Source organism: Cystoisospora suis, assembly GCF_002600585.1.
Source record: "Cystoisospora suis strain Wien I chromosome Unknown contig_2221, whole genome shotgun sequence".
In the NCBI taxonomy this organism is placed as follows: Eukaryota; Apicomplexa; class Conoidasida; order Eucoccidiorida; family Sarcocystidae; genus Cystoisospora; species Cystoisospora suis.
Genome location: NW_027155020.1, coordinates 55,148 through 81,762, shown reverse-complemented (window position 1 = coordinate 81,762; position 26,615 = coordinate 55,148). Strand labels below are relative to the sequence as shown.

At 57.0% G+C, this 26,615-nt stretch overlaps 2 protein-coding genes across 2 annotated transcripts; one reads left to right on the top strand and one right to left on the bottom strand.

The window, feature by feature from the left end:
- On the top strand, positions 1-3,379 carry CSUI_004686 (3-ketodihydrosphingosine reductase related). Its single transcript, XM_068064871.1, has 6 exons — positions 1-1,316; positions 1,480-1,935; positions 2,226-2,307; positions 2,415-2,483; positions 2,704-2,755; positions 3,062-3,379. Exons 1-6 carry the CDS (start codon positions 747-749, stop codon positions 3,189-3,191), a joined length of 1,359 nt encoding a protein of 452 aa, XP_067923160.1. The 5' UTR covers positions 1-746; the 3' UTR covers positions 3,192-3,379.
- CSUI_004685 (atg c terminal domain-containing protein) lies at positions 3,132-26,531 on the bottom strand. The gene is made up of 9 exons (XM_068064870.1): positions 19,966-26,531; positions 18,485-19,647; positions 8,616-17,920; positions 8,029-8,136; positions 7,257-7,538; positions 5,939-6,276; positions 5,171-5,295; positions 4,609-4,902; positions 3,132-4,197 (listed from the first exon to the last, which is right to left on the bottom strand). The coding sequence occupies exons 1-9, from the start codon at positions 26,234-26,236 to the stop codon at positions 4,075-4,077; spliced, it is 18,009 nt and encodes a 6,002-aa protein (XP_067923159.1). The 5' UTR covers positions 26,237-26,531; the 3' UTR covers positions 3,132-4,074.
- Positions 26,532-26,615: the final 84 nt, after the last annotated feature.

The window sequence follows — 26,615 nt, the reverse complement described above, 5'->3', positions numbered from 1 at the left end:
GTCAATTCTTCCGGCAGCGATCTGATGGTATGCTTGCAAAGAGCACGAGAGATGCTTTCTTCTCTTCATGCCGGCTTCAGCGGATCGGTGACCGAGCCAACAATATACGCGAAAGCAGTTCTCCACAAAAAAAACTCCACGACCCCTCGGCGTCGACGACGCAGCCGACGTGTGTCTGTTCACTGTAGGGCGCTTCTACGCGGTCGGAGGTTGCTGCGAGCCCGCACGGTCCTAGCCATTCTCCTATACAATTGTTCACGTCCGTCGCTGAACATTTGGCCTCAAAGCACTGCCAGGGGGCCCGGGATAGCGAGCAGAAGCGTCAACGCGGAAAAACTGGTCATGTCACGTGACGTTGCGACCACCCGTCAGGAAAGCGTCCCTGGCAACGCATGCTGTCTACGAAGGCACACGGGGCCGACAGAGAACAGAGTTTCCTCGGGTGTGCCTTTTCTTCTTTTCCCGGGCACTCCCGGCCCTGAAGTACCGGCATATCCCGAATGTCGAGGCCTCCAGCCAGTTCTGCACACACCGGTGCTGCTGTACTTGAGTTACAGTAGCCGTCTGCGGAATCGCGACCGAACAACAGTAGCTTCGGGTGCGAAACCGAGCCCGGCTCCGAGCACAGACGATTTCACCCCGGAGAGTGTACATTGAACTTCGTGGTTCTTCTCGCGGAGGGGTTCTCAGGAGAATTTCTAGCAGATCGAAAGAAAGCTGCAGGGCCGTCTCCAGTTCTCCCGAAGATGGACAGAGGATCTAGCATCGTCGCTCTCGCGTTTGCGACAGTCTTCTGTGTCTCCTTCGCGTGCAGTGCGTCCATTCGCTTGGTTCTGAGCTGTTTTTCACTTCTTCTCACAGTTGTAAGCGTCGTGTACTGCATTCAAAAAAGCGTTGTCCGGCTACCGGGCTGCTTCTCAGCTAACGCTGCGAATACTGACACATTGAAAGCGGACAAGCTTTCATACGTATCGGAGGGAGTGAGGCTCTTTTCCTCGCTGCCCCAGCATTCAAAGAAGCAACCGTTTGCATTAAAGGGTCGCCACGTACTCATCACAGGCGGCTCGAAAGGCGTTGGGCTTTCCCTTGCTCTTGCCTGTGTTCGAAGGCGACCGGCTCTCCTTTCTTTGCTTGCCCGGTCCGCAGCTGGCTTGCACGAAGCCCAGAAAAAGTGTGTCAACCAAGCCAGTGAAGCGGGTATCTCCATTGCTGTTCAGACAGTACAGGCGGACTTGAGCGACATCACGGCCGTGGAACGTGCTCTGCGAGGAGCCATGAACCTGCAGGTAGTTGATCGTGAAAAATCAACCAGCACTGTTTTGCTCATGTTCCGGGCAGGGACACTTCCGCTAAGGGCGACGCCGCTATGAGTCACGAATGGGGTTGCGCCCCGGGGCCCGACTCAATTTCTTGTTTGTCCTCTGTAAGCGCTGGTCGTGCGATTCTTGTGGATGTGTCGTTCCCTATTCTGCTTGCCAGGGAGATGTTGTCTTTTGCGGGGACGCAAATGTGAACAGCATCACAAATGCTGCAGTCCCCTCGACGAGTGGCCACAACTCCGACTGGCCTCTCAGACCGGTTGACGTTTTCTTTTGCAATGCAGCAGCTGTGGAGCCGAAGACACTCACCGCAATGAATCTCTCGGACATATCTTCGGTGGTCAATATGAACGTGACCTCCATTATTCTCCAGGTGAAAGCCGTCTTACACTACATGCAGCAGCAGAACTTCGGCGCGGTGTGCTTCAGTAATAGCTTAGCAGCCTTTGTGCCGATCTACGGTCTCTCCGTCTACTCCGCAACCAAAGCAGCACTGCCCGCTTTCGCCACAGCTATTGAACAAGAAATGGCGAATAGCGACATTCTGATTGCAAACGCCTACCTGCCCTCAGTTGACACACCGGGCTTCAAGCATGAGAAAGAAGTCAGACCTCAGGTAGGCGCGGACTGGGCGGTTGTCGGACGCCCCGGCCTTGCGCACTGTTGCAGGAGCCAGATGGGTCACTCGGACTGTCACCGTTGCATCCTCCGGCCTATTGCAGTAGATGCTTGAGAGCTCTACAGCGAGGTGCTGTCTTTCGTACACTGCCGCGTCACCTCGGGTACTGCCAAGAACTCCCTAGCTGCCGCCCACGTGCGCCTTTGTGGGCACCACTCGGACGGTGGTTTGCGTTGAGACTGGGGTCTGAGGAGAACCCGGGGTTGGTCGTGTCCGCTGCTCTCGAGGTAACTGGGCTTCTAGAAGGTGTCATTGACGTGCAAAAGCCCGAGATCGTTGCGGAGTCTATTGTCGCAGCGGTAGAGAAAGGTAGGCTCAACTTCAGCTACGGTCACCCAAACCTACAGGTACGAGGGTAGTCTGGCCAGCGCTCCTCAGAACCTTGTAAAAGCTGGACTTCTGGACTGTTTTTTCAGGACGAAGGATAATTACGGTGTGCTCAGCCGGCTGGTTGCTGGCTCGCTGCTCAGCCGTGTTTGCATTCGGTAAGTGCTGCGAGAGGCTGCTGGATACCCGGGCACTACGAACGTCCGCATTCACCCCATGGAAACCCAAATGCCCCGTCCACTCACGTTTAGGTTTTCAAGCGAAGCAGCTACTTGGCCGTTTCACTGATTCTGTGAGCCACTGCCGAGATTGACTTCTTGAGGGGTATCACGTCGACATATTGCCCAGAATTCATGCCGGAATATCTTCCCTGTTCAGCCAACTCCTTCGCCGACCTGCTATTCGAAGTTTTCGCCTCCGGACTTGTCAGGTCAGTCACGGGACACAGAAGCGCAGGCACACACGGTAGCAACGCCGCCGCTGGGAAGCCAGTACTTCGGGCCGTCGCCGCGAGCAACCGTGAAGCACCGAAACTTCCGTCGTCAGGTGGGCCGCCTCCCGGCAGGATCAGCAGGCCCGTTCCGGGAAAGTACGAGTGTCCCCTAATGCAATGCCGTGTACAATGCAGCTAGCACTAGGTGCACAGACTCCTAAGAAGAGACCGGAGGTCCATCCCGTACGTAGTTAGTCTATCGGCTCCTCACGAGCCCTCACACGCGTTCTGGGTATGTCGCAGGCTTTACCTCGTGTGGCTGAGAACGTCGTTCCAGCACACATCGCGTCGAGAAACGCGGAAGGCAGTTGGGAGCCGTCTGGAACTGAAGACCAATCAAGGCTCTGGCACGGGCACGCAGAACAAAGAATAGCTGTGGTTTTTTGTGAAAGCCTTTTGAACCAGGGGTAGCGGTCATGAATGCGGTGGTAGCCGGTTTGATGGCAGCTCTCCCGCAGTCCCCGGCTCCAAAATCTAACGGGCGCCGATTGCAACAACTGCACTTGCGATGAAAAGGCTGTGCGGCACTTGCGGATTCCGCCTCAATGGGGCGGCCACGCGCTTGCGCCACCTAAGCGCACACCGTAGACTGAACACGGGAGTGACGCCGTAGAAGCCGTTATTATACATTCCTCAGTTCGTCAGATCCCCGCCCTCTGCAGAGCCCTTCACCCGAAATCATGTGGAATCCATCCACGTTGGTGTGACGATCGGCAGTGTCATCGTCGTTTGGGGACCGTAGCATTGTCAGCGGGACGGCCGTGAGGACCACCAGCAGTGCTGGCCTTGGACCACCCGTCTCCAACCCCTGGACCCACGAGAGTACACATCCTATGTGCCGTAGCGTACGGACGGGAGTCGCTCACCTTCAGCAGCGCATGCGCAGTGCCGGCGTTGCATATGGCACGTGAACCCACCGTGAATGAGTATGGCAAAAGTCGGCGAATACGCCACGGTTGCCCCAAAGAAAACGTGGTACGCACCAGCGCGGCCTCGTCGCGAAGGACAACCTTTCGCTCACACCAGTGAAGTCACATACACCGGACTGACCACGGGCACGCGCCCAAGCGTTGTTCAGAGAAACGGCGTTGGGTAGCACACGCCGAGCCCAGGCCGGACACAGCAACCTGTAGGGGCACGGCTCCGAGTTCGCTACTCACAACCGAAGCGCCCTAGCGAGTGTTGTTAGGATTGCAGCGGAACACCCAGAAAAGGGGGAGAGGGGGAAGAAAACCCTATCACCACAAAATCAGTGACTAAAGTGGAGCTACGCCGTCTTCATCTTGATCATCCTCCAAGATTTGTAGGCGGCACGAAGGCTTACGCAGTTTTTCGAACCGTTCCTCCCTCAAACGAGGAAGCAGCTGGTTACGGGTACCCTGCGAAAACAAAAAGTCGGCAACGCCGCACCGCGTGCAGGTGTCGTATTGGTAGGTGGTCCGGTGTACTGCACAACCGCGATGCACTGGGAAGCTTTCTATTTTGATTCTGATACAGTTCGCGCCTACTTGTCTGCTCAAAGAAGTGCAGACACAAACTCGTGTGCAACTGTACAAGCTAGGAGCATGCCCGTAGCAGCACGTCCGGCCCTTCCGCGCCCGGAAGCTTCATCAAGGGCCTGCCCTTGAAAGTGGCGAACGCACGGAAGCACATCGGAGAGCAGAAGCAGAAATAACACTCCTTGCAGCACGCCAATCACCTGAAACCTCTCTTCTCGCCCTCCGTCGTCGTGAAGAAAATCGGTCGGCGACTCGCCGTACACACACCATCAACGACGAAAAAAGCCTCACCTGCAGAGTCCGTGCTATTCCCTCGGTGATCCCGAGCATGGGGCGCAGAATGAAAACAGGCAGCAGACGTGCTAGAGCATGAATGAACTCCCGTCCTACAACCGCGGCAGGAACCACGCCGCGGCGAGCACCCCATTCCTCACTTGGGCCGTATTCACGCCGTGGCAGCCGAGCGAGTGAAGATGAAAAGAGAGCTGGCGCCAGGCAAAGCCGCTCAGCTGCCTCAGCCGCAGATGTCACCCCTCTCCGGATGCAGCAAAACCCATCTCGCAGCCCATGCCTGAATGTTAACGGCTGGAAAAATAAGACGAGAACAAAAAACATACAACAGTTCACCTTAGCCTGAACAGTGAAGAGGAAACTCGTGCTAACTTTCAGCACGGACACCCCGCGGACTGTATCTTTGCGTACGTCTTCGATCTTGCTTTCCCGTGAGATAAAGCGCGAATACGTTCACAAAACAGCGAAAGAAGACACACTGACGAGGGAAAAAGCCACTGACAGCGGTGCCTCCACAGAAGTTTGGTCCAATGCAGTCGTGAGTCGTGACCAGGACGCTTACCTCATAGCTTCCCTCCGCTCCCAGCTGCACAACGGACCACTCGCTGCTGCCCAGATGATGTTCGCGACCATCCTCGATAGTCAAGCCAGCTTCACTTTCATCAGTAAGAGAGAACGCGCGTCGATCTGAGGAACCGAATAAATACAAGAGGCGCGCCACGACACTGGCGCCTGAACGGCTCAGGGATCAGCTGGTACATCGACAAATCTACGTCGAAAATTACTAGCTACGTGCTAACTTTTGTCTAGCTGCGTGCTAACTTTTGTCGTAAGTGGGCATCCCTGGAACGCCAGAGCGCGTTTTCAGACCAGACAGCCCACGCTGACAATCCGAACGTAACCCCGGACCCTGCTTTCCACGCTCGACGCCTTCTACGCAGACCTCTCACCCAGCTCTACAGGCTGTTCTTCGTGGCGGTCAACCCAGTCTACCTTTCAAGACACGAATCAGTATCATACAGTCCGACTGTCTGGAGCTGCACAGGCTTCAAACTGAGCAACCGACCACCCTGGTCAACTGGCTACGATGACAATCTTCAGCCGCTACTCTGCCCATGCGCTCTCTTCTTGTGATTCCGTGAATGCCGAAGTATTCACAAGTCACAGCCACGATATAAGTCGAATACAAACAGGGTGTTGGCTGTCCAGCAGCGACGCTGCTAGTGCACGGGAATTCGCCGGGAATTCGAAGTGAAGAGCTAATACAGCTTCGGTGGCTCGCACGCAGGACAACTTCAACCCCTGACAGATCCACTGTCCACTCACTCACCGCCCGTAATTTCACTGAACGATCTCAGGCTCGCAAGACCGGTCCGGCCCTCGGACCTTCCGATCAGTGGTGTTCTCGACCTCTCTCCACGTAGCGGCACGAAGCCAGACACGCGGTCACTCCTTCTCCTGTCTCCTTCGAAAGGGAGAGCCCACACTCGCTGCTCGAAGCCCTCAGCTGTGCGGTTCTCTTCTGCGTAGCCGGATCCACTCGAAAAAGAGTCCCGGCGAACCCGAGAGGTTGACGATGGATACGGAGGGCAAGTACCGGGAGTATAGCGCCAGTCGACGAGCTGTAAAACTGAGTGAGCACTGCGGACCGCCCGCTCCGACCACCAGCTGTAAGACGAGCAACAAATAGGCGACTCCGAGAGATAGGTTCATCCGGCTTTCCGGGACTCTTCCGCGTGAAAGCCCAACCATCCCCAGCTTTCGCAGCATCGTCGAGCTACGCATACTTCGCGTCATCTAGCTCTCTGGAATAACTCGTAGACCATCGATCATGATGCTCTTTGATCGTGTACCTAAACGCCTCCGTCGACGCTGTCCAGCCCGAAGGCTACACCGTTCCTCATACTCAACGAAAGATCTATCTTATAAGAGCAACATGAGGGAAGTTATCGCACCTTTCACTCGGGGAGACCACGCTGCATGGCTGTTCAAAATCGTGTTCGCAAAATAGCTGGGCACACCATATCTTCGAGTCAAACAGATATTGCCGGGGCTCCCACCAGCCGGGATTTCAGGCATCGACTCACTTCAGTCCCACACCCACTAGCGCGCAGAACTCGGCAGGCTCCCGGCGCCACTCCAAGCGCTCCCGCGCCAGGCAACGCCCAGATAACAAAGATCGACGATTCAACCGACTACACGAGCAACCCAGACCGGAATCCGCGTGAATCTCTATGTGAAGACGCCAATTTTCAGAGAGACAAACGGCCACGGATTCGTGGGGACGGAAAACGCCGACGCCTCCTGGGTCCGAGTGTCACTCGAGGGCAGGGAAGTAGCTCTCATAAGGCTTTACACACTACAGTCAAGCTCCCATTCCTGACAGGTGAAAAAAACTACTACACAATCAACGAAATCACTCGAGGAAAAACGCCTGCTACAGTAGACAAAAGGAGACCGGGTGTACATTCTCAAATAGAGTACGACAATAACACCTGCCCCTCAGGCCAGCAAGAGCTCAGCAGCCTCCATCAGATGGATTCGTCCCGACACACGACCGGACGCCCACCGCTCGTGTCGCGTAACTGGCATCTAACAGTAAATGAAGTGTCTGCTCTTCACAGTGCAGCAGATGGAACTGCACTTACATGCCCTCTGCACTGGCCGCCACCAGCAAAGCCGCAATGTGTCTGAGTGCCTTCTTTGAAATCTGGGGAATTTCGGTCCCACCGGGCTCCAGAATCCAGTCACGGAGAGAGCGACCACACTGGGAGAAGTCGCCGACGCGCATTTTACCCTGTTTCTGTCTCTCGCGCCACTGACGCACTGAGGCCTCCAGCAGGCGTTGAGCAACGCTTTTCATCATCTTCGTCACACGGACCACATGGCGAAACGGGGTGATTCCCTTCATGCACTTCAACATCAGAGCCCTGGAAAAAACAGATTCCGCGAAGAGAGAATAACACTGTGAAGACAAAAGGGAGATCATCCAACACGAAAGAGAGACAAAAAGACCCGAGTGTCTGCCCCGCAAACACAATTTCCAACAGGCCTGAGCTTCCTAGAACGGGTGACTGACCCCACGGAGCATGGCTGACGGTCATCCTGGGAGGGACTCCTAACGAAGTGGGCTAAACTGGCGGTGAAAATTCAGTGCAGCCTCACGCTCCAGGAGGGTTCTACCGACTGCACGCAGCTGCGCATTCTACAGATACAACTCCGCTACGTTACGCGGGACAAAATCACGAATTTCTTCCAATCATGTGAGCATCGAGTATACTCTTCCTTTCCCGGAACCGAGGAACGAGAATCGGCGTAGTTGAGTGTCTCCTCTCGTTTACAGTGGTGCAAACGGACAACGACAGACACGACGAACACCTCCGCGCTACCCTGAGCCTCCTCGAATCATCCCGCGCCTACCTATTGAAGTCCTCAGCCCACAACGCAAGGAGCTGATCCAGAAGAGCGCCCCAGCTAGACAAATCGGTGAGCGACTTGCGCGTCAAGATCACCTCCACACCCTCCACCCTGAAGGCAAGTAGGAAACACTGCTGCACAACTTCAGCTGATAGTAATGAGCCGTTGTTTCAGAATGCACACAAGTTCCTACAAACGAACCAACGCAATAATACCAGTGAGGCAACTGGACTTCGCGAACTACATGGGTATAATTCTTGACTGATGAAAGAGACGCGGTCTGCATACCTCGCCTGGTGCTCTTTTTCCTCACACACAGCTAACTTCTCCTCTTTCGACGTGGCCAGGACATCCAAGGTGAATGCTGATATCACTGACGACTGAATCGTTGTTGCCTGCATACAGTCTTCGCCGCGTTACTCGCAGTCCAACTCAGTGAAACGCAACTGTCGAGACGGAGACACAGACCTGTTGCATGGAACATGAGTTGGCGCCGGTCAGCCTGAATACCGAGCTCTAGCCGGCAACAACAGTGCACCGAAACCCATTCCGATCGCTTGCTGCAAGGCCTCCCAGTCCGCTCGGCTCACCTGCAAAAGGAGACCAGAAAATTAACTACCTCTTGGAGTTGACCCTTGCAGATGCCAGCCGGATTGAGACGTCTTGGGACATAATCAATACGCAGTAACGCCGGAGCCATGTCGAACGACCTGAGGAAAGACGCTCTTTCTTTGTCCACGGCACCTGGACCCCTCGACACCCCCCCACAAGGACCCTGCATCTCCCTCTCCGACAGACCTCCCGCAAACGCATTTGAGACTCTTCGGCCCAGAGTATGGGCATCCTGACGCGCGGACGCGAACACCGGCTTTTCTTCGGCTCTCCCTGGCCTCCTGCCTATTACCACTTGCTGCCTCATTGAGATATCGTCGCGCAATTGAAAGAGACTCTCCTGCGAACGTCCAGGTTCACCTGTGCGATCGCTCCTTCTACGGCCTCGGTGCTGTTTGTGAAAAGAGGGAACGGCAAAGGAGCACGGCCTCCCTGTGGTGTCGAGCACGTCCGGATAAATGTACTCGCTTCGCGGGAGCACTTCCATAGCGGCTGAACCCCTTTCTCTTTCGAGCCGCTTCACTCTGACTGCGTGCCTCTCCCTACACGGCTCGTTATCGCAAAGAAAATCCCCCCTCGGAGTCCGCGGTACGCTGGAATGAGCTTTGTCCGCATCCTGTGATTCTGCTGGACCGAAAGCATGGCTGTCGTTGTCCACATCGGCAGAAACAGACAGCTTGTTGGCCGTAAGAGAAGGAACGGGACCGGAACAGACCCCGGGCTGCGCTGCACCCTCATGCGAGACAGGAGGAGAATGCAAGGAAGGCACTAACGCCCAGTCTGCTCCGGGCCGAAAACCACCGTCCGCCGGCGCAGCTCGGTCATACGGAGACTCGCGCAGCGGTGAGGACCGATGAACCGTCGTCCGTTCGCTCGCTACGGTCGCGCGTTTGTGACGGCGACGCGACGACGGAGATGTGCACCGACCCTTCGAGCGCCGTTGAGTTGAAGCGGAGAAAGATGGCGTGGTGCGTCTTTCTTCCCCGCTTGAAGACCAAGACGCATCGTCGTCTATGAGTGCCTGAGAGCGCCTGACAATTCCAGCTAACAGCATTTGCTGGTTCATTTCCTCGATTGCATCAAGCGATTCCTGCTGCAAAGTTAAAGCCAGTGGCAACAGGCGGACCCCGAGAGCGTACTCGGATGTGTAATTCTCACCTTGCTCTTCCAAGCCGCTCATCACGAAATACTGTGGTCCGGAAGTCAATCCCGCCTTTGCGAGCCCTACCTCTTGTCGGCCAGCGGTGGCCCCCGGAATTCTCTCTTCCCCACCCAGCGACGAACCGTACCCTCCGGTTTGAATCTTCTGAACGGGGCCGTTCCGCGGCGTCGTACACTCAGCGGACTCGCCTTCAGTTTCTCCATATCTCACTCGCGGCAAGCCCACATTCCCGTTCGGCCGCCGTACCGCTGGAGATGCCTCGTGCACCTCTGGTGGGAAGTACATCCGAAAAGGCAGACGGTATTCCTCCAGGGTGACGGACAGCATAGGAACAGATGATATCCTCACTCGCGTCCGATCATCCGAGAAGTACTGCACCATGTGAGTAAACATCGAGTTCGGGACAAGGTCTTTCACGCAAAACTCGTGCACCTTCAAACACAAGAGCTTGTTCCGCCCGTCACTCAGACCAACTAAGTCTACTTTTGAACCGCGCGGCAGTCGCGCTGCAGAAGATTCAGCTGTTACTGGAGAACAAGGCCGCCGTGAAGCCACCCTCGCAGCCTTTCTTGCTGCTCCCAGGGGCCTGTCACCCGAGTCCGCCGTTACGAGCTTTTCCGAATTTCTTGCTTGACGTGTTGTTTGCCTCTCTTTCTCGTTCCGTTTCCGTCCGTACACTACGGCAACGCCTTCGAACACGATTTCTACCACATCCTCTCGCCTGCCACGCTCCGGAGAACTGATGCTTATGTGTGAGATCTCTCGAGAGATACGGTCTCCACCGCTCTTGCTACCTCTATCTCCTTGGTCCGTTCNNCACACTCCCGAGCTGCAACCGCTAAAATCTGTACCCTTGGCCAGGTTCACCTCTACTCGAGATAGCAAAAGCTGGGCTGCAAACCGCCAGCCGGCCCTTACCGCTTCGCCCTCACCAGCCAAATGATCTCCAGAAGGTCGTTTCCCTTCTCCTCTCTTATTCAACTCAGCCGCCAGCGCTTTCCATGGTCCCCCGTCTCCGGCAGGCTGCGCGCCTATGTCTGAGAGCAGAGAAGCCCCTGACCGAAAGAGGGAGGCAAAACGTTGAGCTGAATCCGAATGTGCGCCGCCCTGTAAACTCCGTGAACCCGAACTACTGTTGAGCGGGTCCGCAAGGACCGGAGGAACGCACCTGGGGCAGTGGGTGCGTTTCAAGGAAGAACTCTCCTCCCCACTATCAGAAAACACAGAACAAAAGCGGGAATCGGCTTGAAGATTTTCCGTCCCGGAAACTGCGAAGTGCGGGCGCAGGTGGACCGCTCCTGGTGCCCCTACCGCCCAGTGAACGCTACCCTCAGGCGGAAGCACCTCGGCTTGACGCCAGCCCGACGAGCGGTTATCAGGTGAGACAGCGGCCGACGACGTGTTTCCGGGAATGTCAGTTCCCGCTGCGCCGTTGGAACGGTCACTGTGCCCGAAGACGGAGAAGTCTTTTGAATGTTCTGTGACTAAAAAACCGCTTGAATATTCCTCGTCTTCATTCTTGCTTGAGTACTCTCCTCCGGGTTTTTTGTCACCATTCTTCCCGAACGGGGTAAACTGAGAGTGAGACAGCAGGCGTACAATCCGCCCCTTTTCCACTTGTGATTGCTCGCCGGCTGCTGGAGGGACCGGTTCTCCCTGCTCCTTCCTGAAGAGGAGCTCCGCATTCTGACGACGAGCGTCCTCGTCCTGCTGCTGTGTCCCACGCCTCTCTCCGACGCTGAGCCGCAACACTGCGTCATTTTCAACCAGGTTCAGATCAACTTCAGTGCCGCTCTCAGCAAATGTTCCCTGGGACTCTATACAGGCGTCCGGTTGTTCATTACACGCCGCTGAGGAGGCTTTTCTGTCATACGCCCAGATCTTACTCCCTGCGTGAAAAGCCTGCTCGTTCTGCGTGTGTCGTGGGGCCGCCACGTAATCTTCGTTAATGGCCACAGTCGCCCCCCTGACAGTTGCTCCGGCTGTCCCCATGTCTAGCACTCCTTCCACAGTCGCTAACTGTGAGCCACCTGTAGACCCGACTTGCACGGCTTTGTCCTCTTCCACTCCCCGTTCTGAGTGTGAGCCCATGAAGTTGGACGAGGCAACAGACGGATGTTTTTCTGCTTCGAAGAAGGCTGGTGAACGTCGCAACGGGCTTGGCCTATGCAACCCGCCCGCAACACCCCCGCCATGAAGCGCCATCGGCCCCTCCCTTACTGCACGCGGGTTCCCTTCCCAGCTCAGCGGACGATGCGGGAGACGTTCGTCGCAACGACTGAAGGGCATCTCAAATTCATGTCGCGGCGGCGTTCTCCCACTATGAAAATTACCCTTATTCCAACCGGTAGTTGATGAAGAAGGCTGGCAAAAAGTAACCACAGTACTAGCGGGTCTAGGCCTGGCACCAGCAAATGCATCCACCTGGATATCTGCTAGTATATCGCCTTCGAGATCTTGCAGTCCATCACCACCCAACTGAAGTAGCGCATTCTCCTGTGGCGTTGACAAAGAAGCAACCCCGCCCCTCTGGGCGGCCCTAGACACTCGTGATGCTGTTAGCTCCCAGGCTGAACCACTTTCATCTCCTGGAGAGGCTGACGCTTGGTCGCAGCGCCTTTCAGGTGGCGAGGTAGTGGTCTCACACCCACTCAGAAGAAAATCTGTGCTCCCCTGGGCTTCGGCTAACGAGGGGGCTACTTCAGACCGTGCCGGTTCAACTACCGGACGGCTGGAGGTCCCAGTTCGAAGCAACACGAGCAACCAGCGCAACCGCTCAAAGCACGAGCAAACAGGAGCCCTGCAACTACAATCGACATCTGATGTCAAGTCGTGCAGAAAGGTGGAAAGGCGATGCGGAAACTGACCCTTTTCCTGGGTTGCCACGCCGATCCACGTATCTTTGCATAGCGTCGCAACAAAGCACGAATCCACCGCAACCTGAATGAAACACCGCAGACTATCAGGACAGAATGCAAAGCGAGCACCGCCGACTCGGACCTGTAGGCCAGACGCCCACTCTCTAAGAAATGAGCTGGCCGCCCGCTGCCCCAGGCGGTCACTTTCCTCGATCTCCCCTTCCAAATCATGGACGCTCGCAATGCGAACTAGACCGATTGCTCGGAGTGAAGAAGATATATCCGCAGCCCGGACCACAAGAGGAGACAGTACGAGAGCATCACAACAAGAACAGGAGTCTGCACCCAAGCCACCCAAAGAGGAGCGCACACACCGGCCTCGCTGTCCCGGTGCCTGATCGGAGCCATCTGCACACGCAGGAATGAGCCGAGGCAGAAGAGAAGAAGGCGGGGGAACTGAGCGCAGCAGCTTCGTGGTGTCACGGCACCGATCGTCAACACGGCTCGTCACTCCTCCTGTCCCCACATCCGACTTTCTGGTGGAGGTGGCGAGCTCAGTGCCCTCGTCAATCAAATACAAGTTTACCTCCCCGAAACGAAAATCCAGTACTCGTAACAGCTGGCCACCTGTGAACTCGGAAGGGCAACCACCTGCTCTCGGAGAGACGCATTCCCTATTTCCTAGCCCCTGCCTTCCCTCGGGCGGCGGCGGTCGTCTTCCGAACGCCACTCTCACGCAAACTCTATCAAATTCAAGGACAGTTACCCACCCCATGAACTCCGAAGAGGCCTTTGCCTCCGAACAAAACATCTCCCGTCGTTCTTGCACATCTATCCCTTCACAGTTGCAGCACTGCGAGGAACGCGGTGAGGAATGCTTCGACAAGACTTCGGCGTCCGCACGTCGACAAACTGAGCAGCTCTGCCCAGCTCTGGAATCCGAGCCGAAGCCAGTCAGGTGCGGTACTCGGTCATGTAGGACAGTCAACCCCTCAGGCCGCGGTAGCATAAGGACTGACCGCACAAGCTGTACGGTCACATCGCAGCTTTCACCGCACCAGTACCGCCCGCACCGGGGACTGTCTGAAAACGATCCCTCCGTCTCTACTTTCACTTCGGCAGTCTTCTCCTCCACGCCGCCGCCTAGTGAGCTGGTCGCCGTCGACACAAGAGACCGGCACGCGTCATCACGGTGTCTGGTTGGCACGCCGTCAAGGGCCGACGTCTCCTGTCGGGGATAACCCGCGAGTCGCGTAAACAGCAGCGCAAACGCAAGCAATGAATTCAGGCATTCCAACGCGTGCACGTCCCCAACAGCCACCAGCCAACCTACGGCCAACCTCACAGATGAGAGAGTCGCCTGGGTAACGGTGGAGCCGGAAGACGAAGCAAAACACGCAAGAGAGTCCGACGTCGAAGGAGCTCGTCCCGCCGGTGTCCCAGAAACCCGATCCTCCCCTGGAGCCAGCTTGCCTAATCCCGTGTCCTCTGTGAATTCTGCCTGCTTGTCCACCACAACGCGAGCTTCCGTAATCCCTGGTGCGATATTCGGGCCCAGTCTACCGTGCAGCGAGAGAACGAGAGAGTTCCGCGGCAACAAACAACTAAAGAAGGAACGTGGTTCGGGGGGGCAAGGAAAGCTCTTATCCGAGTCCGAGGAAACCTGCGTAGCTTCACCCAACACGACGGCTCCGTCGCCTTCCAGAACCTGCTTGTCACCCCGTGTACTGACCGGCGGTGCCTGACGAACAGCTGGGCGGTCTGCCTCAGACTCCGCTGATCCGAAGCGCAAACGCAATCCTCGCTGTACACTCAGGGCATCCAACTCCATGCCGACGCTTGCTGTCCCAGGGTCAGTGCGTCCTTTACCAGCAGCCTGATATAGAGCAGCCCGCCACGTGTAAAAAACTGGAAAGTTATCACGACTAAAGAGACATACACTTCCTACGGAAGCCTCGACCTGAAAAGCACATGGCGATCCTCCTGCTCTTCCCCTATGCCGACACAACGAACTTCGTTGTTCTACCGCCGACCGAGAAAGGGGAGAACTGCAGCAGAGACTCTGTAGAAGGACTCTGGTCTCGTCTTCCTCTGACGTCTTCACAGAAGGGAGGCCAACCGACAAACTAGGGAGACGGATACTTTCACGAAGACCGCCGCTCAACCTGGACGCTACGATCTGTTCGCCCAGGCCACAGCCGCTTTCCTTTTGACTGACCTTCTCGACTATACCTAGGTGCAATCTCAATCGGCCCAATTCCAAACGAATGCGACGCGAACCTGTCGCGCTGTCACATGATTTTTTGGGCGGTCGCAGCGAGTTCTCTAACGCATTCTTCTGTGCACGGTCACTCCTAGGTGACGACTGACTCGGCGACGAGACCTGCACGGTCTCTGGAGAGTCAAATCCCTGAGAGTCCAGGCATACGCGGGAAAACGCATCCACGAACGACCTGCTGCAGGCTGAAGAGACTGCCACGCGACACTCGACGACCGCGGCATCAATAAATGCATGAAACCGACTGCTCCGGAGCATCCGAGAGCCATCCCCCACAGACTCCGTCCCACCCCACGTAGCTTGAGGCACTGGTCCCTCATCCGGTGGCCCCGCCTTGCTGCCCCTCGGTGTACCCACGCCCGGTTTTTCGTGCTCGGGAAGAGGCGGAGGGAGACAGTCCCTACAGGTTCCCTTCTCGGTGCCCCCGCATACGTCGCTCCTCCCCTGCGCGGTCTTCAGACCATCTCCAATGCCCGTGTGCGCGGTTTCCGCGTCCTCGACCTTGAATCTTTCGCACACGTCGTGGCAACGGCTAAAAGCGCCCGTCACACTGGCATACTCTTTCCTCTGTCCAGATTTCTGCAGACACCACTGTCTGTGCCATCTGCAGAGACTGTCACCGAAGACTGAAGCACTCCGTGCGAGAATGACAGCGACCTCCACGTCAAGGGGAACGTACACCAAGGGCAAGTGAACTCCCAATTCCACGGTGTCTTCCTTTACGTGAGACCCCAGCCGCCGCGGTGGCGTGACCTCTAGACTGCAGGATCTTCCTCCACGTGACGAAGAGCTCGGAAAGCTGCTCACGGTTGTCGGTCTTCGCTGCGTGTGCTCCCGCGTCATGGTTTTTCCCCGGCTGTCGTCACAAGGCTGAGAACCCGGCAGTTCCGAAGCCTGAGAGCTGCTTCCGCAAAAACCCACTATAGAGTCTGGATCGCCCTCTGCTTCAAGTGAAGTCTTCTGCACCGCCTTTCCTAGCGTTTTGGAATTCCGGTCGAGCCTGCCACGAGAACGACTGGCGCATGCACCCCCTTTGTAGCGACTGCTGGTGTCATTCAGAGGGCAGCTAGGGGAGGTCCTGTAACCGCAGCGACCTCTCGACTCCTCAATCAGTCTGTCAAAGCGTGGCAGCCGGTTGCACGAGCGCGAAAACGCACTTTCAGTTACTGGTTGATCCCGCCGGCGCTCACTCCGAGAAATGTGGCCTTCAATAAATATAGGGCCGCCACCTCGAATGTCCGCTCCCCTCGAAACTGAAGAAAAAGGTGGCGGACACGCGACAGAACACCGAGCGGAGCTGCTGGACTTGCCCAAAGAGAGGGAAAATTCCTGGGTGGCATTCGCAGGACGTCGAGCTGAGAACTCCCACTGGCCGACAGCTCCCGTCTGCGCGTGTGCCTGTCCAGGGTCCACTTCCACCCCATGGTCCACCACGAATACCCCTGCCATTCCAGGACTTAGACTGCGATGCACGTTAACCCCGGACGAGGGCACAGGGGGGTGCCCTCCCGCTGACGACGAGCGTAACACCGAGAATGTGCTGCGCGCCTGCTCCGCGTCCTGCCGCGTATCAATGTCGGGGCACGGTGGTAGCGGCTCCCGATGGCTTGCTACGGGCGCCGCAGCATCTGGCCAGAAGCCCGGGTCGACCGCGGCGGACCAGGAGCACGAGTCATCGAACGGATGAAGCTCGTCAGCTGGTCTGGCGGTGGCAGTCCCCCCTCGGACCCCCGTGCTTCCGCCGTGGGGTCGAGCGGACGCAGCCTGCATCCCTGAGCATTGCTCCAGCGTCCGAATTAGCCGTCGAAGTACGACACGAGAAGGAGGCACTACGGGCAAGTGGTTCAAAGCAAAAAGAGAGGCCCGACGCGCCTGATTGTCATCGCTGGTACAACCGGGCCCAGTGCTGCGCCCCCGTGGAGATGAGCTTAGTCCCAGCTGAGCGTAAAAATTTGGACGGTCACCGCGAGGCTCCAAATGCGCTACCTGGGACGACCAGTGATTGCTTCCTAGCTTCTCCCGGCCGCAACTCGGTTCAACTGGCCTTCCCTTACCTGGGACCGAATCCCAGTTCGCTTCAGCTTCTGAACAGCCACCCGCTTCGCCTGCACGGGTGCATGAAGAGTCGTTGTTTGGCGAATTGCACTCGGGTTCTTCCCGTGTCGAAGAAGCTGTGCCCGAGACACACGTCGAGAACAACAACGACTGCCTCCAAACAAGTCGGTCAGGGACCTCCCCTCCTCTCCTTCGCGGCCGATGACTAGATGTCAGAGCTTTTGACAACCGCGAAGGCGCCTTGTTGACTCCCGGAGAACCTGAGTGGTGAAGCTGCCCGGGCACACTCACCTTCCTCGAAACGGCCGAACCGCGTGAGTCCGCATAGACGAAGTGAACCTGGGTTACCTGCTGGACATCTAGAAGCGTACCAGGGCTGCACGGGTGCAGCAGCCCCCCGCAGAAAAGAGAAGGGGTGACTGGTCCTGAAAGCGCACCTAAAGTGCCAGCGACAGTCACCGGCAGAACAGTTGCAGCCCGAGACACTGCAGCTGTTCCACTCAAAATCGTGCTGTTCAGACCTGCGCCGCAGCGGAAGCCGCCGTTTGCTTGCTCTCGAAACAAAAGCCTTAGCAAATCAGGTTCTACAGTTATACGGAGAGCTGACAAATCCCAGAGAACGACGGCCGAAGGGACCCTTGATCCCAACAGTGACTCGCTCCTGACTTCCTCATTGCTCTGTGACTTGCAGTCTTCAGGAAGGACGGTCGGCGACGGACCCGTGTCGAGATTCAAGTTGACACGCAGACACGGTACAGAAAGGTGAAAATGAACTTGCGGGAACGGACTCTGAGCGAAGCTGGCAGCAAGGCACGCCGTGGAAGTAGATAGCTTTTCCCTACGCCCGGGCCTCTCCGCAGGTAATCTAGTGTAACCCGATAGCTCAACTCCTCCTGAAGCTGGACTCGATGCTCCAATGCTATAGCAGGCCTACGAACAACACACAGCAAGTCTGCCAAGGGTGTCCTTAACCGTTCCGTACACGTCCTAAGCACAAATAGTCTAACGCCCGGGTTCCCTCCACCGTGTACGCGCGAGCACTCGACCGAGTTCTGCTCGGTCTTCCGAGTCCGGAAGTATTCGCCAAGTACCGACTAGCCCTCTTATCCTGTTGAGCTAAAAAGACTCGAGGGGAAAGTACAAGTACTCAGGTCGTTTTACATCTCCACCCCTGTCCGAAAGATGCAGGACACGTACTCAGCAGATAGATACAGAGGCTATGGCCACAGAGAAACTCCGAGGACGTATAGCCACTTCGTACGTTCCCTGACCAAGCGCTCTCAAAAAGGGGACAAGCGTTGCGCTCATGCGGAGCTCCATACTAAGCGCCAGCGACGTCGCGCCTGCTGACACGGGCAGAGGGCGTCACCGCACGAAGTTACATTCGAAGTGCTCTGAGTTCAGCTCGCCTCTCCGCGTACAAGCGCAGCAACAAAAACCCCTCGAGCTCTGTCGGTGCCAGCGGTGTACGTAACACGCTTGGGCCAGCCCTACCTGCATGATTTCGGTGATAGCGCGGAGGGAGAGATTGACAACCGTCGTTTGGCACTTCACATTCACCTGAGCCAACAAACCCTCCTGCACGTCACAGTTTTCACCGTGGAGCACTGTTGCACCATCAGCGCATTCTCCAGTTCTGAAGTCCTCGCAACCGGGTCTACACATGCACGACTGGCCGCTGTACGGACCCGCAAGGACCAGACCTCTGCCCCCACCGAAGTCCCGCCGCAATTTCTGGGGCTGGTGTATGCCGGAAGATTCCCCGACACCACAGTTTGTATCAGTCGGCTCATGACGGTAAGCCTGGTCAGAACATGAAGACGAGGGTAACGGGCAAGGCCCTGAAGAACATGGAATGCAGGAGGCTAGACACTCTCCAGACTGTAAATGCCCCATGTGGTGAAACGACGGAAAAACCGAGATGCTCAAAAACAGGGAAGGCGCTTCCAGCAGCTCCGCCTTCCCGCCCGACGGAAAACCATCGATCGGGCTGGAATGCAAGGTGAAAAGCGGCGCTTCAGCCGACTGAACTGGGATGTGACGAACCAACAGCTCGCTCGCGGGCGAGTCACCATACCCGTGTGCCGTCGTGGTGCCCGACTGCCCAGCCGGGAAAAAGTCTCTCATACAGGAAAACCTATCGACATTCCACCGCTGACAGCTGCGGACCGAGTCCTCCGTTGCAGCGCCAGACGATGAAGGAGCCAGGCCATGGAACGAGGAATAAACACCATCGCCCTCTGTACCAGGGAGATGCAACGAATTCTTCTGGCTTGCGGGTGTCTTCCTTGCTGTTTCAAATGCCGCCGACCTAAAAAACGAATCTTCGCATGGGCAAGGACGGGACTGGGAAGAGCCGTTACTGATGTCTGGGAGACTTCGAGACGGACCGTCACAGAACTCGTGACGAGAGCTCGAGAAAGAAGACCCTGTAATACTATGAGTAGCACCACGCGCTCGGGCGTAACAACACCGTCCGCATGGACCCCCGGAACACGGGCTGAGTGAGTGAGCTGACCAGAACGCCGTCTCCCCGGGAGAAGGGACAGGGAAGGGGACGACGGTGTGCGGAAAAAGCGTCCAGGGCACTTCCAAATCCGATCGCTGCTGGGAACGCGCTGGCGGAGCTCCAACAGATACGGGCTGCCCCTCGAGAGCTGCAAAAGAAAAGACAACAGGCTTCCACCCATAATGTCCCATTGAAATCCCGACTGGCCGCAAAATCATCTGCACACAGTCAGCGCCCGCAGACAAAGACAGAATCTGCCCCTACCTTCGGCGCGAAACGAACGCCACGGACCACCGTGACGGTGCCCTGCCGGATTCAAACGATAAACACATGACTTACAGCTTTTGTACCACGTGGCTCGCACTGTCATGCAAAAGCAAGCACTTGCCATCAGGCCTGCAACTGCCACATCTGACAAAACTCTGAAAGACAGCGGACAGCAGGGATGGAAAGAGCACTGACTGACTTCTGGTCAGGTGGGCGCCGGTCCTTTCTACGTTGTCCGCCATACGACCAACACCGCATACGAGAGGAAAAACCTCGAAGTCAAGCTCTCTGCAAGTATCGCGGCCTTCCGCTTTGTCCCGACTCCCCGCGTCTGTTCCGGCTGACGAGTCGCTCCCGCTTTCCCAGCTGTCATCAGACTCGCATACGCTTGTAAAGCTGTCGTCGCTCGGAGCCACAATCAGCTTGGCTTCAAACGTTGAAGCGAAATCCTCCTCGGGCCTCAGATGCAAACGGTCATGCTCACTGCATTCTGGGGTCCCATGACAGCTAGCAGTTCCATACGGCAACAGTTCCGAGGAATTTGTCGGTGAGACGCATCTGTCTGGCGTCTCGCGCGGCGGAGAACTGGGGCTTGTGGCGTGCACCGGGTCACTGCTGCTGAGATCCTGACACGGGGCCTGTCTACAGCGAAGACGCATCCACAGGCCTGAGTCTTCAGGTGGGACGTCGAGTCGCGCTGACACAGCATCACCATGCTGCTCTTTAGACATGAACTGTAAATAACTGCTTGCACTTGTTTGCTCTTCGATCCTCAGCAAAGAACTGCCGTCAACCTGTTTGTCTGTCTGGCGTGTCATTTCTCGCGTAGCAGACAGTTCGTCGTTACCGTCTGTCCCTGCGTTCGTGAGCGTTACCCGTAAGGGTCGAGACCTGGGCTCCCCACTTCTTACTGGGGCATCGATGCCCAGACGTAACTTCTCACTGTCCCAATCTGCCATAGCGCGACGCTTCCCCGCAACGGTGCCTGTCGACCCTCTGGACATGGAGGAAACGCGCTGGAATGACGGGCCAAATGGTATCTTGCGAACATCAAACTCGGACCACCCGGTGACATGCTGACTGCGATTGTGAACACAGGATGCAGGACTAAACCCGGTTCTTTTCTTGAGCAAATGCATCTCCAGTGCCCATTCACCACTGGAAAGTAGGATATGCAAAGCGGTAGCGTTGGCGAGGTTTGCTGTGGACGTCCCAGCAGCACCTGCTGCCTGCAGACGACTGTCCGCACAAGCCGGGACTGGCGAGCGTTCAGGAGTATCACAGGCAGAAAACACGGACCCGGACCCTGACGCGTCCGACCTCCTCAATTGTACTGGTGCGGTTCTGTTTCTGATGCCAGCAGCTTCACCAGAAACCGGAGACGCCCAACCGAAAGGGTCTACAGCTGCATAACTTCTTGATCCGGGACCCGGCTCCTCATACGGGACACTACTGGTGAAGCGATGATCCGCTGTCTGTGCTGGCATCCCCGCTGCAGTAGAAGCAGCAACAGCACCGGTGGCCTGCGTAATACAACGGGGTAGAGATGACACGACCGAGCACACAAGGTGGTCCGCAACAAGAGTGACAAAGGACGTCTCAGGGAAAGGAACTAGCACGCGAGCGCTTATCTTCCGGCCGGACGGGTCCATCAGGCGGTCCCGCTTGTGTCCCAGGAAACGCAGATTGGCCGGTGAGCGGAGCCTTCTCCTCGGCGCAGATGTCATGGGAGACCCTATTTCGTTGCCGCTCCTTTCTGCCTCTGTCACTTGTGATACGCGAGAAGGAAGTATCCAGTGAACGGCCGTTTCTGAGTAGTGACGCAAAAACTCCGGTCGAGATAAACACCTCTGTGTACGTGGGATGTCGCCGTGCCGAAGGGATACAGACGCCCTGAAACACTCCGAGAACACAACATGAAGGCGCACGCGCTCGACCTCGATATGAAACAGCCACGAAGAAGGCAAGCCCGCGCTGGTCAAGCTACTTCCGCCTGTAGCCTCTCCATCGTTCTTGTTATCGGACCAGCCTTCGACGGCGTCATCGCGCGGGTGCCCGCCTCTTTTTTGTGGGTCCCCGTCAGGTGGTCTGCGAGGGATATCCTCGACCTCCGGGCAAACAAAAGAAGACGCGGCACCCGAGTGCTCTCCGCAGGGTGGTCGCTTATCTCTCTGGGATCCAAATAATGACGTGGCAACGCACCCGGCTGTAGCGTCACACGGCTGACGCGAAATTCCGTCGTTTGTTCTGGTTTCGCCGCGATTCTCCACGAAGAAGTCCGCCGGACCTGATCCACTGCCACATAACCTCGGGACTATTTCTTCACCACCGAAGGAGACCGACGGACAGGACGCAACGGCGTAACTGTACAACGGAAAAAGCTCTTCCTCCACCCCTAGATGCGTAAGGAAGCCTGTCTCCGGGCTAAGCATCCCACAGGAGCGTTGCTGCACCCACCTCGGAAGACTGTTCTTCGCCTGTTCCGTCACAAAATACATCAGTCGGCTCCACAAGCTACTACGCGTAGTAACCACGACTGTCGGACTCAGTTGACCGCCGCCCTGCGCACCCGAAGCTCCGTCCCCAGCTCCTCCTCTGACTCGACATTCCTCGCTGCTGCTAGCAACACAGGCCGTGTGGGTGCTGAGACACTCCGTCGTCGACGACGCACCACATGCTACGACGGGACCCGAGGTGATCTCCGGTTTCTCCGGTTCCTCTTTCACGTCGGTTTCTTTATCTTGGTTATTGTTGTAAATCGCATCAGGAATGCGGTCGGGATCCATCTCAGAAAGCAGGTGTGGATCAGGTTGCGACTGTTCATCTACAGCGCCAACCTCGGTGGGTAGAAGCTTTTCGGCAGCACGCTGAGAGCACACCCTACCCTCGCAATTGCGGTAGACAGAAACGGGGAAACTGCTACTGATAACTCCGCCCGACCGAGATTCTCTACTCGCTGTTTGGCACGCCTCTTCCGCCGAACAGCCAGTCTCCTCCTCCGAGCAGCCGTTCTCTTCTACCAAAGGCCGGTCCGGAACGGTTCGGTCATCTTCTCGTGCATCTTTCCCATGCCGAGCCGAGTCAGTAGCCTCTCCAGCCAAAGGTCCTGAATCATGTTCGCACCGGAGCGGAGGCTGCAGCACTGAAGAGATGCGCCCAACAAGCCGCACCAGTTCCCGCAGCTGTTCAATGCCGATACACGAAAAAACCAGAGGGACTCGTAGGTGTACCGCAAAATCCAGACCCGCAGCCGCACCTGCGTCCATCGCTGCGGAAAGAATCCCAGGACCTGTTGCCTGGCTCGACAAAGCCCTCCGTCCTGCGGCCATTGCCGCAGTTACGACAGAGTGCCGTCGTCGCGGTGCGGGAACACAACTGGAGACAACAAAACGTGAAAGATCTTCACCTCCACAGCAAGACGAGAAGAATTCGGCAGGAAACTGTGGACAGGAGTGGCCCGGGGCCACGCTGGAGGGCGCAATGCAGTCCGCGCGTTCACGGCTTACAAAAGAAACCGACCGTGCGTCAGGGGATAGAGAGTTGGGGACGTGGTTCTCGTCGATGATTCCAGAAAACCCTGAAGCCGTCGGTGAGGCCGCCTCTACCGGAGCCGAAATAGGCAAGTGGAGCAACTCTCCCGGCCTTAAGGAACCGCCTACAGTGGTCCTGGGCACAGCGGTCATGATGGCGGCGGTCAGGCAGGAACACAGGCGCGGCGAGCCAAGGATGCCCCGCCAAGTACGACCGGGATCGGGCGAAGCGCCAACAGATGCAGACGTAGAGAGGACGTCCCTCGGGCGAATATGAATTGACCCACAAATTGAGTACGACGCCACCGGTTCCGCTTCGGTGTCGCTTTCTGTACAAGAGACGATCCGCTCGGCCCTCACAGCATCAGCCGGCTGAAATACGGGTTTCTCTGGCACGACACGGATACGAGACAGGCAGCGGGTTCCAGACGCCTGCGAGCCCGGACCAGTCTCCATGTGCTCAGCTACCTCTCCGTAATCGAACCCGGTCGCCCTATCTGCAGAGGCCTCCACAGGGCTGCTCATCAGAGACGATGATTTGCCACAACGCGAACCAGACGTCCCGCTCCAACGTCGCTCCGGCTGGGTCGCCGCTCCGGGGTGCGACTCCCCAGTACGCGAAAGCCAGCTTGTGTCACCTCGCTGGGGGTGACGTAACCCGACGCGTTTCTCCATACGGCAGGGCAAGTCAGGCACGCCTTTCGACGAGGTCCCACCTGGATGAGTTTCCAAACCGACGCGCGATGAATAAAACGGCGCGAGTAGCGGATTGATGCCTCGCGAAGGTGGCCTCCACGAAAAGCCGCTCGCCTTCTGTCCCCCGCTCCGTAACGGCGCGCCCTCTGAAGCTGTCTCGGGATCGTGCAGCGAGCCGTGACTACACGCCGGACTCGGATTCAAAGAACTGCCTGTCGCCTCTATCGGCGGCTTGGTTACAAACAGCAGATCCCCTGGGGTGTCCAACCACTTTCTGTGGAGAAGCACCGACCGGGCGCCTCCTTCAGCAACCTTTCGGGCATCCCCTGAAATGTGAAGTGAGTGCGGACCATCTGCCATCCTATCCCCCCGGTCTCTCCGAGAGCTGCCGTATAAAGAAGAGACGTTGGTACTGTCCCAACGTTCTTGAACGGAGCTATTGTTTGGAAAGCCACACACAGGGGTTTCCGGACACACACTCGAAAGACACCTTCTACCACCGGCAGGCTGTGAAAATAGGCAGCGCTCTCCGGGTGACAGAGGGTTTCCATCTGACGGGGAAAATAGTAACGGCGCGTCCGACAGGAGAGAGCCGCTGAGGCCTTCGATCTCCAGACGTACGCTGCTACCTTCTTGACCTACTTCACAGACTCGTGTGCTTTCCACGTGCAATCGCACCACCCAACCACGGGAGGCGCACTTTCCACTGGTTCGCTTACGGACTCCTTTTTCCGTCCTCCGCTGTGACTTCGAGCCCCCCCCCGCGCGTCGGCCCGTTCTCCCGTGCGGCTCTCCGTTTGTCCGAGGGTCGGGAAGGAACGGTACGAAGAGGGATACAGTGATGTTTTCCAGTGATAAATCGAGAGCCCCGACTGCTGTCTGCATGGCGCGCCGCAGCATGCGCAAAATATCATCCATTGTGTAAGCCCCTTCTGGAGGGCCAGAAGGCCTGCTCACCTTCTCAGTCGTGTTATGCCAGAAGGCTGTCCAGTGATCCTTCGCTGAACAGACAGGCGGTGAGCCATGTGTCATTCCGGCACTGCTCGCTCCGGCACTGTGTCCCTCCTGCTTTGAGAAGGGATCGCAATAGGGTGCGCCACAAAACTCGGGTGGGACACTCCGACGACGGTGCGATGCTAGGCGTTCACCCAGAGCAGTGGTTGAGACTCGCTTAGTGCCCAAATGAGAATGGCTGCTGACGACATTGGTAGCATCGAGCTCGGGACGCGAAGCTTCAGACAGATTGACAGACCTGTGCTTTCCTTTCTGATGAGGTTCACAGCCGCGCCTGTCCCCAGGAGGTGGTACGAACTCCGACCTGGAATGGTCACGGCTCGCATGGCCACGGTTAACTTCGCTGGGGGGGCAGAGAGTCCCGTTGTCATCTACCACAAGCTCTACCGCCGCATGAAGCCCTCTGAGTCGCAAACGCCACGGTACCAGCCACTGGACCTGCTCTACATAGACCTCACGAAACTGAATGGGGACGCCTGCCTGTGCCAGCAGCTGATTGGCCGCGTCCGTCTGCAATTGGACATGCGAGACACTCACCTCGCGCTTAGATAACGCGATATGCAGCTGCTGTTCCTCAAGGCCCTTCAACAAAGGTCCAACAACGACACGTCTTATAGAAGACACAAAGGCCTCTTTGATGAAAGAGGACAAGAACAGAAGCAGTCGAGAAGGAAGTGAGAAGGGGGACGGCAGAGCAGATACCGCCGCCGCCTGTGTGCAGTCACCAGTAGAGCTCCCTTCCGCAGGGTGTTCAACAGTCCGAGAGGTAGAAGCTGTAGACGAAGCAGCAAGCCCTACACGAGGACCCGCTGATGAAGCATCATGTAAAGAGGCACCAGACTGGACAAAGCACGGTGGCCTCAACCCAGACAACAGCGCAACAGGAGCGCCAGCACACACGGAAGGTTCGCCCGAAGGCTTCGATGTGCACCGACGGGCGACCGGGGTCGCGGCTGCCGAGCTGAATTCGGCATCATAATCAGACGCGTGATCCGCAGAGGATACGGAAGCGTCATGGCTGACGGAGGTGTCCATATCGCGAACCCCGGGAGGGGAAGATGCGAAGCCGCCACACGAAGCCGGCAAGGAACATTGACTCGATTTACGGCGGTTGTCGCACGAAGACCTGACGTGAAGCTCTTCGTTAAAAAAATGGACGGCACCGCCTCGACCTGGCTCCGGCCTCACAGATTCCTCTAGGAGGGCTCCGCCGTTGCGATTCGAGGCCATGTTGCCAGATACTGGCTCTCCAGTGAGCTCATTCAGCTGCACAGGGCATCCGGAGCCGGAATCTCGTCAAGAATGAAAAAAGCCCCTAGAAGACAAAAAGCGAGGCCAGAAGACTGGGAGAGCCCCTCATGAGAAGTTTCGAGGTCAAGACACAAGTCAAATGCACCAAATGGTGCGTCAAAGCACGACTGGTTAGCGGAACAGCTGCAGTCACTCAATGCGGATCAAGCCGCGAATCCAGAGAGACGGCAGGCGGGCTCGCGCGAACACAGCGCCAGCGACCGCCGCACCCGTTAGTACGCGAGAGCCACGCTACATGCACCAAATTCGAAATAGCCTTCAGACATCCCTCCATGTACGAGAACGGTCTGTTTCGCAT